At 38.8% G+C, this 17,676-nt stretch overlaps 1 protein-coding gene across 1 annotated transcript; it reads right to left on the bottom strand.

Moving 5' to 3' along the window:
* Positions 1-226: 226 nt before the first annotated feature.
* On the bottom strand, positions 227-17,613 carry gnb5b (guanine nucleotide binding protein (G protein), beta 5b). The gene is made up of 13 exons (XM_040011549.1): positions 16,499-17,613; positions 15,582-15,731; positions 12,113-12,224; positions 11,027-11,163; positions 10,814-10,855; positions 9,834-9,910; positions 9,596-9,728; positions 6,717-6,860; positions 6,413-6,504; positions 5,835-5,883; positions 4,077-4,173; positions 3,692-3,858; positions 227-982 (listed from the first exon to the last, which is right to left on the bottom strand). Exons 2-13 carry the CDS (start codon positions 15,705-15,707, stop codon positions 971-973), a joined length of 1,188 nt encoding a protein of 395 aa, XP_039867483.1. The 5' UTR covers positions 15,708-15,731; positions 16,499-17,613; the 3' UTR covers positions 227-970.
* Positions 17,614-17,676: the final 63 nt, after the last annotated feature.

The raw sequence follows: 17,676 nt of genomic DNA, 5'->3' as shown, positions 1-17,676 counted from the left end.
TCTCTCTACTAACTTTCCCAAAAATCATACTTGGGGGTTTAAATGCTTCAGTGACTTCACCAATTATAACCTTGCAATAAAAGATTTGTCAGATCTCTGCTTATTTACATCTCTCCCCTTCCCAGAACAGAAGAAATGCAAATTTCAGCCACTGGAACCGAATCTAGGTCATCCTGAATGCCGGGAGGCTGAAGTTGAATGCAGCTTGAGAGGCACAATCAGTTAAAATGAGGGGATTTACAAAAGTCTTTACATGCTGCTGTATGCTTTGTTAAGCCATATCAGGTCAACCTTATATGTTTTGGCATTTGCATCTTCAGAGTGCAGTTAGACATGAGTGCATTGAAAGGATATATATAGTATCCTGTGTGTCAAGTAGGGGCCAGGGTAGAAGTGGCTGTAGCCTACATGAAAATTTGTATTTTCCCCACAATAAAATATGCATTTTGAAATAAGAAAACTGAGGTTCTATTCAAATTTCTTTTCTTGTGTTTAATCATGACATCAGCTACAGCAAAATACCAAAAAAGTAGAGACAATATACACAACACATTTAACAGCATGTGCAACTACAGCTTCTTAAGAAAAGTGACAGTGGGCATTATTTACATGACAATCGGTAATATTGTTTGCAGTATGACACACAAGTTTGATCATGCAGATGATTTCTAAAGGTTATTTGGCTCTTTACAGGAATACATATTTCACACTATGTTAAAAAATAACATATTTATTTAGCATCAGTCATCAGGGTAACAATAACAAAGACTGGGAATACCAACTTCTGCTTAAACAAATATCCACTTTATAGATATTATTGAATATTTTCATTCAGAGACGTCTGAGGGCTTGGCTGACTGAAGGTTTCTTCAATACACACCTGAAGTAGTGCTAATATTTCAGGCTGGGCTTTGGGATTATTGGCCACCAAATGTAGATACCTTTGTTGGAAACTACCACGATAAAAACTCTAGGCCCAAACCTGCATGAGACAGAAGTGCAGAGTTAAAAACGTAAATTTTTATGTCAGTAGCTACATTAAAAAAAAAAATTAACCAGCCACTTTATTAGATACCCATTCAACTACTCGTTAACACATATATCTAATCGGCCAATCACCTGGCAGCAACATTTAGGCATGTAGACATGCTTTGACCAAGCACTGGAATGGGGAAGAAAGATGATTTAAGTCCGAGTATTTCAGAAACTGCTGATTTATTGGGACTTTCCACAGAATCATATCAATTGTTTACTGAGAAAGGTCCAGAAGAGAAAATATCCAGTGATCAGCAGTTTTCTGGGTGAAAATCCCTTGTTGATAAGTCAGAGGAGAATGGTCAGACTACTTCCAGCTGATAGGAAGTTAACACTAACTCAAATAATAACTTGAAAAAGAGTATCTTTGAGTGGAAATATGATGAGCCTTGAAGCAGATGGGCTACCGAGGACCACAGAGAATGCTCCTGTCATCTAAGGACCGGCAACTGAGGCTACAATTCACAAAGGGTGACCAAACTTGGAAAAATGTTGCCTGGTTTGATGAGTCTTAATTTCTGTTAGATGGTGCGATCAGAATTTAGCATACAGTGGGGCAAAAAAGTATTTAGTCAGCCACCGATTGTGCAAGTTCCCCCACCTAAAATGATGACAGAGGTCAGTAATTTGCACCAGAGGTACACTTCAACTGTGAGAGACAGAATGTGAAAAAAAAATCCATGAATCCACATGGTAGGATTTGTAAAGAATTTATTCGTAAATCAGGGTGGAAAATAAGTATTTGGTCAATAACAAAAATACAACTCAATACTTTGTAACATAACCTTTGTTGGCAATAACAGAGGTCAAACGTTTACTATAGGTCTTTACCAGGTTTGCACACACAGTAGCTGGTATTTTGGCCCATTCCTCCATGCAGATCTTCTCGAGAGCAGTGATGTTTTGGGGCTGTCGCCGAGCAACACGGACTTTCAACTCCCGCCACAGATTTTCTATGGGGTTGAGGTCTGGAGACTGGCTAGGCCACTCCAGGACTTTCAAATGCTTCTTACGGAGCCACTCCTTTGTTGCCCGGGCGGTGTGTTTTGGATCATTGTCATGTTGGAAGACCCAGCCTCGTTTCATCTTCAAAGTTCTCACTGATGGAAGGAGGTTTTGGCTCAAAATCTCACGATACATGGCCCCATTCATTCTGTCCTTAACACGGATCAGTCGTCCTGTCCCCTTGGCAGAAAAACAGCCCCATAGCATGATGTTTCCACCCCCATGCTTCACAGTAGGTATGGTGTTCTTGGGATGCAACTCAGTATTCTTCTTCCTCCAAACATGACGAGTTGAGTTTATACCAAAAAGTTCTACTTTGGTTTCATCTGACCACATGACATTCTCCCAATCCTCTGCTGTGTCATCCATGTGCTCTCTGGCAAACTTCAGACGGGCCTGGACATGCACTGGCTTCAGCAGCGGAACACGTCTGGCACTGCGGGATTTGATTCCCTGCCGTTGTAGTGTGTTACTGATGGTGACCTTTGTTACTTTGGTCCCAGCTCTCTGCAGGTCATTCACCAGGTCCCCCCGTGTGGTTCTGGGATCTTTGCTCACCGTTCTCATGATCATTTTGACCCCACGGGATGAGATCTTGCGTGGAGCCCCAGATCGAGGGAGATTATCAGTGGTCTTGTATGTCTTCCATTTTCTGATGATTGCTCCCACAGTTGATTTTTTCACACCAAGCTGCTTGCCTATTGTAGATTCACTCTTCCCAGTCTGGTGCAGGTCTACAATACTTTTCCTGGTGTCCTTCGAAAGCTCTTTGGTCTTGGTCATGGCCATGGCCATGGCGGAGTTTGGAGTCTGACTGTTTGAGGCTGTGGACAGGTGTCTTTTATACAGATGATGAGTTCAAACAGGTGCCATTCATACAGGTAACGAGTGGGGGACAGAAAAGCTTCTTACAGAAGACGTTACAGGTCTGTGAGAGCCAGAGATTTTCCTTGTTTGAGGTGACCAAATACTTATTTTCCACCCTGATTTACGAATAAATTCTTTACAAATCCTACCATGTGAATTCATGGATTTTTTTTTCACATTCTGTCTCTCACAGTTGAAGTGTACCTCTGGTGCAAATTACTGACCTCTGTCATCATTTTAGGTGGGGGAACTTGCACAATCGGTGGCTGACTAAATACTTTTTTGCCCCACTGTAAATAACATGAAACCACAGATCCATCCTGACTCGTTTCAGCAGTTCAGGTTGCTGGTGATGGTGTGACAGTGTTTAGGATATTTTCTTGGCACATTTTGTGTCCCTCGCTATCAACTGAATATCATTTAAGCACCACAACTTAACCTGAGTTTTCTTGCTGACTATGTCCACCTCTTTATAACTACAGTGTACCCATCTTTTTATGGTTACTTCTAGCAGGATAACACACCATGTTACAAACCTCAAATCATCTCACAAAGAATTAAAGAAGTTCTGAGAGCAAACAAATGTCCAATCCAGTATTAGCAAGGTGTGCCTAATAAAGTGGCTAGTGAATTTATAAAATGACTCATTCCCTACCAGAACATGAAGTATATTTTTAAATTAAAAAGCCACAGTAAATTCCAAAACAAGCCTACTGTTTACCCAAAACAAGAGTTTTATAAAACGGGAAATATAATTTGATCCTGTTGAGAAACTCCAGCTCACCCGTAAAGTGCTATCCCAGGAAGCTGAACAGAGCGCTGTGCCATCAGGTGACACTCTCACTCTGCTAACACGGTTCTCGTGACCAAACAATATGGTGGCACGAGTGCCCTTCAAAACATCCCATACATTGATAGTGTAGTCATTATAACCAGCGAAGAGCAGACGGCCTGAGGGTGGAAGAAAGAGAAAGATATGGTGGAGACATAGATGAAAAGGAAGTGGGAAAACCAGGGAAGCGGACACTCACAAATTATAAGGTGAAATTCCTTTTGAATCTAAATTTGAGACAGAACAGAGAACCAAAGCGTTCTCAAGCTTTCTTGAGCCAAAACGTACTGAACACATTTGTTACAGCAATTTAAAGAGTGTTTGACTGACTCCTCACCGCTCAGAGAGAAGTCACAGGTGGAAGCGCCAAATATGATGCTGTCCTTCTGGTAGACGGCCACTTCACGGTCAGCTCTCAAGTCATAGAAACGGCACTTTGGAAAACCAGAAAACATAGAAACAACCAGTATGTAAAAACATACCACGGTGGTTATTCCAGTAAATGGCCTACAGTGCAGATTATCAGAGTAAATCACAGCTACGAGGCTGAGGTTGCTTTTAGAGCTAAACTGATGTTGCCGTTGTTTCTGCCACGCCCTAATTAATGTGACCAATCAAATTACAGGGAGACAGGAAAAATAATGAACACTTAACCTAAATCCAACCTGAGAGGTAGCATAAAACTAAACATGTTTCATGACACAGACTACACATCTCTGTACATGTACATGGGACAACTGTTAGTAAAAATGTAACACATGTTTAATGTTTGTAAAAGGACCTTCTTCGTCTCAAAAAAAAAAAAAACCCTCAAAATGCAACTTAAAGATGAAAAAAAGGAAATTCGAAATTGGAAAATGAGTCAGCTAAGTTTAAAAAAACAATCTCAACAACGACTATTGTTCAGAGACAATAACTCCAGTCTCCCAAGGGAAATGGATCCATTAATCTGGGACAATCTGCTCTTTATTGTGACCTCGTTGCACTTTCTATTATCTCGCCTGACGTCTTAAAGTCTTCCTGCTTTAAGGTATTTCTGCCAGAAAGCACTGAAGGAAAATTTCTCCCATCAATGGCTTTTTCCTTTCGTCTCAGCCACTTGTCTGCTAATATAAAACCTAATGTAGTTGTACAATTTTATCCAGGTGTAAGCTTTAAACCACAGGTCAGAGTATCAGTGCAGTCCTGCTTTCTTCCATAAACATGAAGTCTCTCACGCTTTCCAGGTTTAAGGAGGAATCATTTCATCCCAGTCCCAGCTTGAGTCCCAGTTTGTTTTAGAAAGAATTTTACTGATGACAATAAGTCTTTATACTAAAGTAATTAATCGATAATAACAATTTTACATCTTAATAAGTCTAAATAAGTGCTGATAATAAGATCACAAACACTCATAATACCTTACAGGATTTGTATGTTTTTTTGTTACTTTAATGATATTACCACATTTTTAAAAATGTATTTAATAACAGTTAACTATGCACTTTAAAACTGACCTACGCATTTTTTTCCTAAAAATACCTTATTAAGGGTAATAAAGCTATTAATAACTAATGTGCTTTTTAAAACTTTGGGTGTCTGGCTTGAGTACTACATGATGTCGAGATTGAAAAAATGTGACTAAAAACAACCTAAAGTACAATATTTTAATGCAATAACATCTCAATGTCTTTTGTTGTCATTGCTTTTAGTCTCTTATTGATAGTTCTGTATTGATTTTCTGCATTTGGTATGTTTCTTCTTTTTACTTCTATCTTAATGTCATCCTTAAGGTTAAGCTTATACTCATTTTTATCTTGTTTTGTACTCTTAATGTATCTATTCTGTAGCGTTGCTTTTAAAGCACCTTTATAATAAATAAAACTATTAATGTTGTTATAAATGCCTTGATAAGAAAAAGCGAATCACAGAGTTCACAATAAAGCTTAATAATGTTCCAAAAATAAATCAGAGGGAGCTCTGTGACTCAATATTACTGCTCCACGCAGGACTGAGGCAGTCATTTAGGTATCGTATCGTATTGTATCACTGATGGCACAGAGTGACATGAGCTCATCAAAACAAACAGATGAGCAGGTTACATGACAGGACTCACCGTCGCATCATCAGAGGCAGATGCAAATGCATCTCCACTGGGGTAGTACCTATGCACAAGTAGACAAAAGCAGGTTTAGAAATGATGCGGTAATGATGTACTTTCCATTGAAGAGGAAATTGACAGATTTTGTTTTTAATTTAAGCTTTTCTTTTGAAGTAAGTAAATTATTTTGGTGCATGATCTGCATCACAGAGCTCAGTCTGTATGACCAACACAAGAACACAAACAAGTCTTCTAAATGAAAAATGTGTTGGTTTCTCAATACTCTCCTTTTGTTCACACACTCAAAAAATATCTATAAGAAAATACAAAAATGTAAAAATAATGTCTCAGAAATAAATTAAAACTATTATATTTATTTTTGTTGAATTGTTTTTCTCTCAACATCAAAAGGCAGCAGCTGTCTTCACTCAATGTGTGAACATATGTGGTTTTGCTCTTCATGGATTTTGATTTATTCAATTTGCTCCCTTTGGCTACAGCTTTTTAATGTCTGTCAAAGAAATTATCCATTTTTCATTTGTAAAATCAAGAAACTGTGATTCACTTAAGCTTTTTAAAAGAGTAGGACCCACTTCACGCAGTTGATGTCAGACTCGTGGCTCTCGAAAGATTGAATGTTCTGTCCAGAGCGCATGTCCCACACATTGGCCTTCATATCACAGCCCTGACAACACAAACACACACATACAGATAAACAGACACACACAGGCGCACAAAGAAAATACTGTTGTTCTCCAGTAAAATCCCAGTTTCTTCATCATAGTTCAATGAAAACTAAACACAAAGAAGTGAATTACAGGGTTTCCCCTGAAGAAGACCACATGAATCTCAAACCAATCCACAGAATATTTCTCTCTCTCTCTCTTTCGCTCTCACCCCAGAGACAAAAGTGTTTCCAGTCTCAGATGGGGCGAGGTCCAGGGACAGGACATCAGCTGTGTGACCGTGGAAACTCTGCAGCAGCTGCCCGCTCTCCACATCCCACAATGCACATGTGCCATCGCCACTGGAGGTCAGGAGCTAGCAGACACAAATGTACAGAGATACATGAATATAAGAGCAAGGCCATGCATCTTCTTTATATATACAACACTTTTTATCACTCATGTCTGTTTGTTTAACCCTTAAGCAACCCAACTACTTTAGCAGCTAAAACGATAAGCATCATTTATGACCCAATCATATTTTATGGAAACTTCAACTAAAAGCACAAACTGCAGAAACTAAATAATTTAGACAATTGCCATTTTACAAAACAATTTTTTTTAACCCAAAGGTATATTTCAGTGAATTGTGTAGTACAATTGTGTATTTTTACATGCTAGTATAATTTTAACACCAAAATATGACACCATCGTCAGTGTGTTTTTTCCATCCTGTTCTAACTATACACAAAGCTTTAATTGTTGATGTGTAATATTGTAAAACACTGAAATATAACTAAATGTTAGCAGTCAGAAATAAATACAGTCCTTTCCACAGCAGTGGGGAGTTGCTGTAAAAACTCGGAGAAGCAGATTGAAGTAATCATGGCATGAAACGTCACAAAGGCACGTTCCAATATCTGATTGAGGTTAGAAATGTTTTTTAGGGAAATGTTTTTAAATATCTTTGCCCAATCGAGAACCTTGAAGCCAGTGAAACCCAGACCATAGAAACTAAACAAAAAGGAAGCTTAGAAATATTAAAATAGTTTGGAAAGTCTATTTTTTGGTTGAAACTGGGATACACAACAGAACAATGATCCCAAGCACACCAGCGAATCTACAGCAGAATGGCTGAAAAATAAAATAATCAAGGAGCTGTCCTTGCAGCACCTTGATTATTTTTGATTTTTTTTTGCTGCAAAATGTGGTTCTAAAAACTACTGAATCATGAGGTGTCCATTTTCACATGACTGTTAACTCTAGCACTTGATTAATTCAGAGAAGTGAAGGTTTCTTTACCCTAAACACCCACACAGACATATGATTAGTGGTTTTATCTTTGCTGGGTTTTTTTCCTCCTTCTTTAAAAGTATTTTTAGCTGCTTGGTTTCATTTCTCAGTTCAATTACGTAGAAATGAAACAGATAATACACTAGATAGTGTGCTCCTAATCATTACGCAATTATGGTCAAATAAAGTACTTTTTTTTTTTTAAATTAAGTGTTCGGCTTGTTTTATTCTGCTTTTATAGATGGATTGCTCTGAGGGGTTGTCAGTTAATTTGCAAGGAAATCTGACCTAAAGAGGAACCTTTACCTATTTATTAGTCAAGGCAGGATTTTTTTTTCTATAGCACAGTTCATGCACAAGACAAATCAAAGGGCTTTACATAAACATTAAAAGGACATTAATAATAAAAAAAATAAATACATGAATGAAATAAAATTAAAAACAAAACAAAATATCGAGAAACCGTCATCAGAATACATGAAGTGAGTTGCATATGATACAAACAGGCAATGTGGGGAAGAAGAGTACATCCTCTCTGTTACAAAAACTCTTACTATGTATCTGAATACAAAGAAGCAGACAAAATGTCAACAAATCCTCTAATGAAAACAGATTACGGGCACTTAGAGACACATGCAGACATCTGAGGTCCCTGCCGGCTGGTGGATTAGAGAGCTCCTGCTGGATGACCCCAGGCACAAAAAACACCACACATCCTGCCTGCACCAAGCGGTAACTCCAGTTTCAACACGAATATAATTATCAGTAAGCCACAATTACTCCCACACACAGATGGAAATCTCAGCGATCTGACGGAGAGCCTTTGCATCACTTTACGCACCACCAGCCTGACCTTAAAACTTCCATGGTTGGTTCGTTATTACTCAGTGAAACCACACAACAGCACCAGCTGAAAACCTGAGCTAACACACGGATATACACAAATACTACACGATCAAAGCATGTAATCTAGACTTTAAGGGATTTTAAAGCTGCTCAATTGAGTCTCCTACACACTGCTGCAGTAAAATATACGGGAACTTAAAAAATATAAAGACTGGCATGCGTGACAGTGTGTTGAAGGGAGAAAAAAGACGACAGACAGGAAGACGACATGCATGTGTGTATTTTTGTGTTAAATGTTCTGCCCTCAAGTCACCGTGCTCCACTCTTCTTTAGATAAAAGCCACTCAGTGTCTATTAATACACCCATGAGAGAGGATCATACCCCCCCCCCCCCTCGTCTCTTTCCGGCCCCTCCTCATCCCTGCCACCCATCTCCTTTCTCCTCTCCTGCCCTCATTTTACCTCCACTCCCACTGTGTTCCTGTGCCTCACCGAGGGCCAAAGTGAAGTAAATTATTAATGCCAAATATTTCAGGTCGTCTCCTTCATGTTCCCTTTTTGATTCTCTTCCTCTCCCTACCTGTATTTCCTGCTGGGGTAAACGCAGAAAAGACCCCTAACTTTCAACATATGGAAGCCAGTATTTAAAAGAAAAATGAAGAAGATAACTGTCACTATTCCTTGAAAAAACAAGACTGATTAGATGTAATGAAGGAGGGATGGAGGTGGAAGGGAAACATTCATACGATGAGCAGCTTGATCGGGTAATTATGCCATGTTTTTTTCTTTATATTTAGCAGTGCTACAAAAGCTTTTCTCGCTATCATGGCTCAAAGTAAAGAAAAATCCTTGTTGCACTCGTTGGCTGCATTGAATATGCTACCATGTACTTCTACTGGCTATTTGAGAAGCCTGGATTGGGCCTGGAGGACCACATCCCCTAAAAGCTCCACCAGCTGATGCGCCGCTCACCTGCATGTCAGAGTTGGTGAAGGAGCAGCCTGACACATAGTTGGTGTGCATAGCAACCGACTTCTTCTTCGCAGCCAAGTTCTCATTTTTGTCCAGAGACAACGGGATCACAGAGCACTTGTTATCCAGCCCACTTTGGGAGAAAGCAAATGTTCAGTAATAAGTTTCACCCCAGTTACAGCGACAAAGTAGTCACCGATAACCATTCATGATTAAACACAAAGATCTTTCCACCTACCCGCATGCTATAGCACAGCCCGAGGGGGCATAAGCACACGCCAGCACCCACGTGCACGGCAGGGGAACTCCATGCTCCTGTGGGCAACAGAGAACGTCATAAACACACATACGCAAAGAAAAAAAATGGTTATTATGGTTAAAAAAAACACATATCTTCTTTTTTAACATAAAATCAAGCAAGGCAGCTTGTGCACAGCTGTGGTTTAATCTGGATGTGGTGTGTATTAATGAGGATTAAATTCAGTGTACTTATGCCTCCTCGTCACGAGGCATAACGGCTAGAAAAGCTGAATCCTGGCTATCATTTAAGGCCGGACACATACACTGAGTGATTACGGGGGACAGATGGATAGATAATATTTAAATTCATATTTCCATATAGTCGTGTCAAGTCCTCTTTCTCTCTCTTTGAGGATATAGGATGGCCCACTCACACCCTCAACACCAGCACATATGGTGATGGAACATGCATCTGAGCATTCAGAGGAAGAGAAAAATCACTCAGACTTACATAACAGACGGAGACTGATTCTGATCTTTTTTTTATGTTGAGGGAAATTATTAAGGTAGTCTGAAAACATGAGCATTAGCATTAATGCAAGAGCATTAATGGTGCTGTAACAGTATGCATTATGTGTTATATTTACTCAAAAAATTAAACTTGTTATTTTTAAACTTGGGACAAGATTCCTATAATGTAATTTTTGCTGCAACTTGAGATGACACAATTTGGACTGAAGCGTGAAAGATTCACAGCAGCAGATTGTCATATTTTGCAAGCCCCTGACGTAAAATGTTCCTCTTTTCCTTTCCAGAAATTTGCAAGGAGAGGAAAAGCACATGATGTTTCCAAGTTCCCAAATTTCATAGACATGAAATTCATAGTTTTTTTTGTAATTTTGCAAGAATAATAAAAAATACACTAAAAGTTCAAGGAATTCTTACACATACAAAAACGCCACATAAAGGTTTACACACCTTATTAAGAGTGAATGCATCCCAGACGATCACTTTTCCGTCCTAGGGTAGAGAAATGAAGTCTTTTAATGGAAAAATAAACGCACAAAAACAAATAGGACAACACAGAATAACAGACACACTGTTGTGTCATAGAAACAACACAATATTTATCTTTAGATACTACATCTTGTGTATGGATGTATGTGTGTGTGTGTGTGAGCAGGTGCATACCTGTGATGAGCTGACCATGCGTCGCTTGTCTTTGCACCAGTCCATACACAGCACCTTGTTCCCGTGACCCTTCAGTACACGTCTGGTCTTTATGGAGAAAGCACTCAACACCTCAACCTTCTCTGCCACCTGGTGCACTGAGGTGTAAAACACACACACACACACACACACACGCACGCACACACACACACACACACACACACACACACACGCATGCACAATTTACCAGTGAAAAGGAAGTGAAAACATAAGTAAAACAAGTGGTTTTTATGAATGTAGAAATCTGTGCATTTTGCTGTTTTTTCTAACAATTTCATAATCAAAATAATCTTTATCTAAAAAAAGATAAAGATATTTTTTATATTTCTCAACTGCTAATGCTCTGTTGTTGTACATTTCACTTAAATGCACATTACCCTGTTATTAAATATCAATGATCTGATGCTCTCACTCTGCCGGTGAACATCACTGTCGATAGGCGATGCTTTTATCAGATAGATATTTAGTAAACTTGGCTTTCAAAACTGCTGTCATGTAATGTTTTTGTAGTTCAAATATGCTTGTTATTAGATCATTGCTAGCTCTGCCAGTAAATTACAGCATTAGTGGGCATAACGCTAAAGAGTTTGTCCTTGCAGGCGCACTGTTGCCTCTGCATGTCAGCTTCATAGACTGTAGCCCTAAATTATTATGATTATTATATATAAAGGCAGTTGTAACATTCAAGTGAAAAAAAAAAAAACATTAATAATTCTGATCTGTTAAATAAAGTTTTTCATTCCCCAGCACTTTTAACTAACAGCCATATATTTCCAGTGTTTTCTATACCAGACTTATTCATGATCAAATATCTAGTGCCCCCCCCCTCTTTTTTTAAGGTTCCCATCCTTTGCCCCTCAATTAAAATAACAAATCCTGGAAACGCCCCTGCACAAAACCTCTCCTTTTCCACCCCATGTAAAATTTCAGAGACAAGTCCAACAGCTGGCAGCTGCATATTTTAAGCAGATAAGAAAATGTTTCATTAGAAAACGAGAAGCAGAGTGCTTGAAGCTCGTTTTGCTGTTTGTTTAATTCATCACTTACACTCCACGTCGTTCAGCTTGTTTCGCTCCTCCTCCAGCTTCTTCTTCAGAGTCTCGCTCTCCCTCTTCAGTGACTCCAGGGTTTCCCCTTTTTGGAGCCCCTGACAAGCCATCTTCGAGAGCAGAGAAAAGAGGAGAGCAGAGGGAGGAAGGGAGCGGGAAACAAGGGAGAATTGGGAGAAGCGGGTGGTTGGCGGTTAGAGGTTTGTTTAAATAGTCCTCGAGCGCGACTGTGATGCTGTTGCGCGTGCTGCACTCCGCTGCTCTGCTCAGCCTCCTCCCCCTCTCTGCTCCCTGCACCGCTGTTCACCGGGAGCTCCTCAGTCTCCACCTTTTGTCTTATTCCCATATTCCAGTTATGGCATGACAGCTGCTTTCAAAACGCGTTGTTATTTAACATAAAAATTTATGCAAGAAAATTTATATGAGAAAATATTAAGATGTTTAAATAATGATGAGGCATTATATATGAGAAAGCTGACACTCAATCTTCAGTTTAAGTTTGTGGGACAATTCTGAAAAAGGTAGGTCTAAATCCTATTTTGAGTTTTTAGTTTTTCATCAGTTTTTTTCTGGAACATGTTAATTAAAGTTAATTTAGACAGTCCGATTGAAGGACTGTCTAAATTCACATTGAAATATCTAAAAAATACGAAGTATATTATACATAATTCTGACTATATAAACTGCTATTGTAAATCTATCCAAGCGCCTGCTTATAAAAAAATAAAATTAAAAACCACCACAATCTTAGAAAATGTTGTTATACTTTTTTATTTGTTATTTTTTGTGGTGGAAAATTGAAAGAAATAAAATTGTGAGCCTCTATATGTCTTTATATATTATTTACTGAAATGTCTGCAGAGGGACCAACTCATCACAGAAGGTAAGACAGTCTGCAAACGAGTGGCCACGAACAAAGAAGTGATTCAATATTTAAAGCTTGATTCTCACGCATGCATGCTGGCTGGAGTCTAACAGAGTGAAGCCAGATTGACCTAAACACAGATGCAAGATGCATAAACCAGAGCTGCTCTGCTCGCCTTGAGGCACATGCAAAGGGTCACTGCTTATACACTCCCATTTACGTTAACCTGTGTGCAGACAAACAAAGCTTTCACAGTAAAACAAAGAACAGAGTAAAACAGTTACAGCTCTTATTTTTCTTCTACACTTCTCAGCGCCAGTGCTGGAAGTGAGTCGCTCTTCTTGCATCACTTTGCCACTACTGGAGATTCCAGGCTCTGGTTGCCTAGGTAACCCTTTACCATATTGCCGCCCTGCACCCTGACACATGGCTCAGTGGTTCGCTTCGCTCTTACTGATGCTAAAAAAAGTTTTATATTTCTTTTAGTTTGTTTATCATATTCTCTCTGGAGACATCATCTTTCAGGCTGCTTTTAAATAAAAGGTTAAATGGGTAAAATTATTACTGGTCAGTTTGTTTCCTGCGCCATCTTTAGGTAATAAATGGTATTACATGAAAGTATAGCCCAGCCCTTGTTTAACTTTGCCTGATGTCTCTTCAGCACAATAAAGAGATTTCTATGACTTAAGCTCAGAGCAGCTGTTTCTTCACATTCTGTTAATAGCTTTTTTAGTAGAATTTAATGAGTGGTGGTGATGATTGTGCACTACAACTTAAATGAATTTAATCATTGTTTTTATTTATTAAACTAAGTTTACTTTAAACCCATAGCGATAGCACCTATACATTCTTGTAACAACAGCAGCAGCACACATAAAGCTTGATGAATTACCTAGCAGGTGATGATACAGCATGTCTAAACATGCTGCAGTTTCAATACTGTGCCATGTTGATAGTGATTAACATGTTTGTGTGTCCTTTTCTGCAAGTGAATATCAAATAAAATTGACAATTTTTCCCACACTGGCCATTCAAATGTTATTTAATATAATCATTACATCAAACCTGAATAGAATCAAAGTAGGCAGTTTGATCCTTTGTTACAGATCTATTGTTTGTTTAATTGAAGCAGATATGTTAATATTATGTAAAGTACATGTTAGGAAGTGTATTTCTGTCCTTGTTTGGAGATGATCACAGGGGACACTGGTGTCAAGTGAGCTGAGAGCCACTTCGTGTGTGTGTGTGTGTGTGTGTGTGTGTGTGTGTGTGTGTGTGTGTGTGTGTGTGTGTGTGTGTGTGTGTCAAAAGGTGCTGATGAGCGATGGGTCATTAGTTAAACAGATGCTGCACAAAGTGTGAGTGTCTTCAAACTAAAGATGTACCTCACATGTAGAAGCACGTCCTGATTTTACCACTAACCCTAACACTAAGCCACAGGAAGAAATATATATTTTTAAAAAAACAGCAAGGAAATTGTTTTACAGACAAGTGCAAATAATTTGTTTACACCCATCTGCTACTACAGCTTTAATATTGTGATAAAATTAAAATACATATTAGAATAGTAGCATTTCTTTCCAGCATGGAAGTACAGTAACTTGGACAGGTGAGCTAACCTGGTTTCCACCTGTCAAAACTACGAACACTGGCATTTAGCTCTGTAAAGTGAATAATTTCAAAGTAATAAAACTGTTTCGATATTTAACAAAAAAAAATCTCCAGTTCATCTGCAGAATGAGGCAACTAAATTAATAAAATGGAGCAAGCTACCAAGCTCAAACAGAGCTAAACAATATTTATGTGTTCCCTAAATGCAGATAATACTTGACTCACACATTTTTTTATATTTAAAGGGGAGTAGCAGAATATCTGCCTTCAGATATGCAAGGTTGTAGCATTCATGTTAGTGATGCTGGAGGCAACGAGCATTAGTGACAAAAACATCCTGCAGCACTGTTGAGCATACCAAGCTGTCCATATTATCCCTCGATTGGTGAGTTAGGAATACTCCGGGCATTTTTTGCCAGTATTGCAGAAACAGACATCATGTGAATGTTGTTAGGTGGTAGCTGCTCAAGTATAAAGCTTTTAAATCAGGGACAGAGGACTTTTTTTTCACAAGGGCTACACATGACATCTATGCTTATGTTCAACTTAATAAATTTAGTAGACATGGTTGATTAGCTTAAAGGCTATTTGCCGGCCCTGAAGGGCGAAGACCTTTTCTCTAAAAACAACAACCTTCTGTTAGAAAATGTTGACTGCTTAGGTATAAATTTGTTGCACAATCATAAGATTACTTACATAAATGCAGTATCAGCTTTTAAATTAGGCTACATCTTGTTAATTGGTATGCATTGCATGAGCCAATAATGAATGATTATGTTATGAACATGGATTCGGGCTGTTTTTATATAATGGTAATGAATAATTCGAGACTGCCACAACAATCATAAGTGGTGCATGCTCTGTTGTATTTCAGGTAAACAGCAGTACACACTCATTACAATCATTCACAATGGTATTCATTAGCATAATGCTGCCTTTTGTTTGATTTTTGAGGGGAGGTGTAGCAATGAAAATGAAAGGAGAACATTACCATTTCCACACAGAGGGAGCAGTAGTTGGTGGCCTCGTTCTTAATGTAGATGTTCATCAGAGGACTCGGTTTACTGCAGCTGTCGCAGGGGCCAAAAGTGGCCGCTACGAAAGTCTGGTCACACATGGCTGCAGAGGATCACCAGCACACCTGCAGAAACCCACAAGACACACACATAAAGATGACTTTAATCATCAGGATTACATGTTGGAGGGTTTTCTTTGTGGCTCTTCTGGTTTCTTTTCTCAGCTCTGACCACTTGTCTTGTTTTGCGTTTGTGTGTGTGGAGCTGTACAGAAGATAAGCAGCTGGTAATCTACTCCAGACTGATCCTCCTCTGAGGAGAGAAGCTATTCTGGGAACCACACACATCCAGCAACACCGAGTTCACAGCAGTGCATGATAAAGGAATTCCAAATTTGAACTAAATATGGTCATCCAAAATATGGATCAACATTTTATCGCTTCCCTACACAATTATATACATTTAAACTGAAACACAAACAGTTTCCCTCATTTATAATGAATTATCATTTCATGTCATTGGCTTTCCATGACAGTATAACTCATATAATGTGTAAATAATGTATATATAGAACAGCATAGTGTCATATTGGTAGATTGCATTGAGAAGTTTGCACACAAACTCAAAAAAGTTAGTTTTCATTTGAACTTCTTACTGTCCTTTTGATATGTGTTGATATGTTGATATGTGATTACATCACATATCAACTTTCTGTTTAAGTTGTCCTCATATGATCTTTTGTATCAAGTGTCTTAATCATTTGGATACATTTAAATACCCAACACGGTCTTTGATGATTTTATCTAAACTGCAGAGTCAAACATCTAAAACACCAGCTTCCAGTCAGTCCACACAGATAGCTGCCATATCAACAAATAACAATAAATCTTACCTTACAAAATACTTTTTTCCCCTCTGTAGAGCAGGTGCTTGTCTCTGGAGATCTAAGTGGATGTTTTCTAGTGAAGAGGATTGTCAGTGAAGGACAGAGAGGGAATGGTAAGCTTCTTAGTGAAGCATTTAAGCCCCAACTCTGCTCTGCTTTTACCACCATGCTTTATACACTCCTGCAGCATTACCTGTAAGGCCTGGGAGGTTACTTTTACTGTGTAACCCCAGTGCATTAGTCTTTTGGATCACCACCAGCTGCACAATTACTTTATGGCACCAATTTACCAGTTATAAGCACAACCGGATTTGCAGAGGGTTTTACAGAAAAAGTGAAAATATTTCAGTGAGCAGCAGTTCTGTGGGTGAAAATGTCTCATTAATGTCAGAGGACAATAGCTGGAGTGCTTCCAGCTGATAGGAAGGCAACAGTAACTCAAACAACCACGTTACAACTAAGGTATGCAGAAGAGCACGTCTGAATGTTCAATGTGTTGAACTTTGAAGCAGAAGGGGCCCTCAGTATCAGCTGGTATCAGTTGGCCATCATTTAAACCCACAGTCTGATCACTTATTTCAGAGTGAAAACACACCTTCTGATGACTGCTTCCAGAAGGTTGACTCACTGTGTCATGAAGCTCAAATCATTTAAAAGTGTTTTTAGACTGTGACAGGGAGTTCAGTGTACTCAAATGGGCTCCGAAGTCACAAGATCTCAGTCCAGTAGAGCACTTTTTGGGAACCGATTTGCACCACGGGTCAGCTGACATCTGCAGTAAATTGTGTGTGATGATGTGATGCCATCATGTCAATATCAAACAAACTCTGAGGAATGTTTCCAGCAGCTTGTTGAATCGGTGCCACAGAGAATTAAGGCCGCTCGGAAAACCAAGCCAAGCGGGTACTAGCGAGGTGTAACTAATGAAATCTGCTGTTCAGCAAAATATATTATTTGAGTTTAAACTCAAATAATAAACATTTTTGTTCATCAAAAGCTCAGAAAGTACAGTACCCTCAACAGATTAAAGGCAATAACATCTAAATGAAGTCAGGGAAACTGTGTGTAAACCTTCCAATTTTCAGGTTTTGTGCTTTACCTCAGAAATCAGACTGCTTCACCCCCCAAAAGAAAAAAACAAAAATTCCACATCTTATTTTGTTTCACGATTAATTTTTCCTAAA

This window comes from Simochromis diagramma, unplaced genomic scaffold (assembly GCF_900408965.1).
Source record: "Simochromis diagramma unplaced genomic scaffold, fSimDia1.1 OVJJ01000603.1, whole genome shotgun sequence".
NCBI lineage: Eukaryota > Metazoa > Chordata > Actinopteri > Cichliformes > Cichlidae > Simochromis > Simochromis diagramma.
Note: the sequence above shows the minus strand (reverse complement) of the source record. Positions and strands in the feature narration are given on the sequence as shown.

Bases quoted from the DNA above. Each gene is read 5' to 3' on its own strand.
- gnb5b (XM_040011549.1), bottom strand. From the start codon at position 15,707: ATGTGTGACCAGACTTTCGTAGCGGCCACTTTTGGCCCCTGCGACAGC. The intron at 12,225-15,581 runs GTAATGTTCTCC...CTGCTCTCGAAG, and splicing joins GCTCCCTCTGTGTGGAAATG to ATGGCTTGTCAGGGGCTCCA. The intron at 6,505-6,716 runs GTGAGAGCGAAA...TTGTGTTGTCAG, and splicing joins GAAACACTTTTGTCTCTGGG to GGCTGTGATATGAAGGCCAA.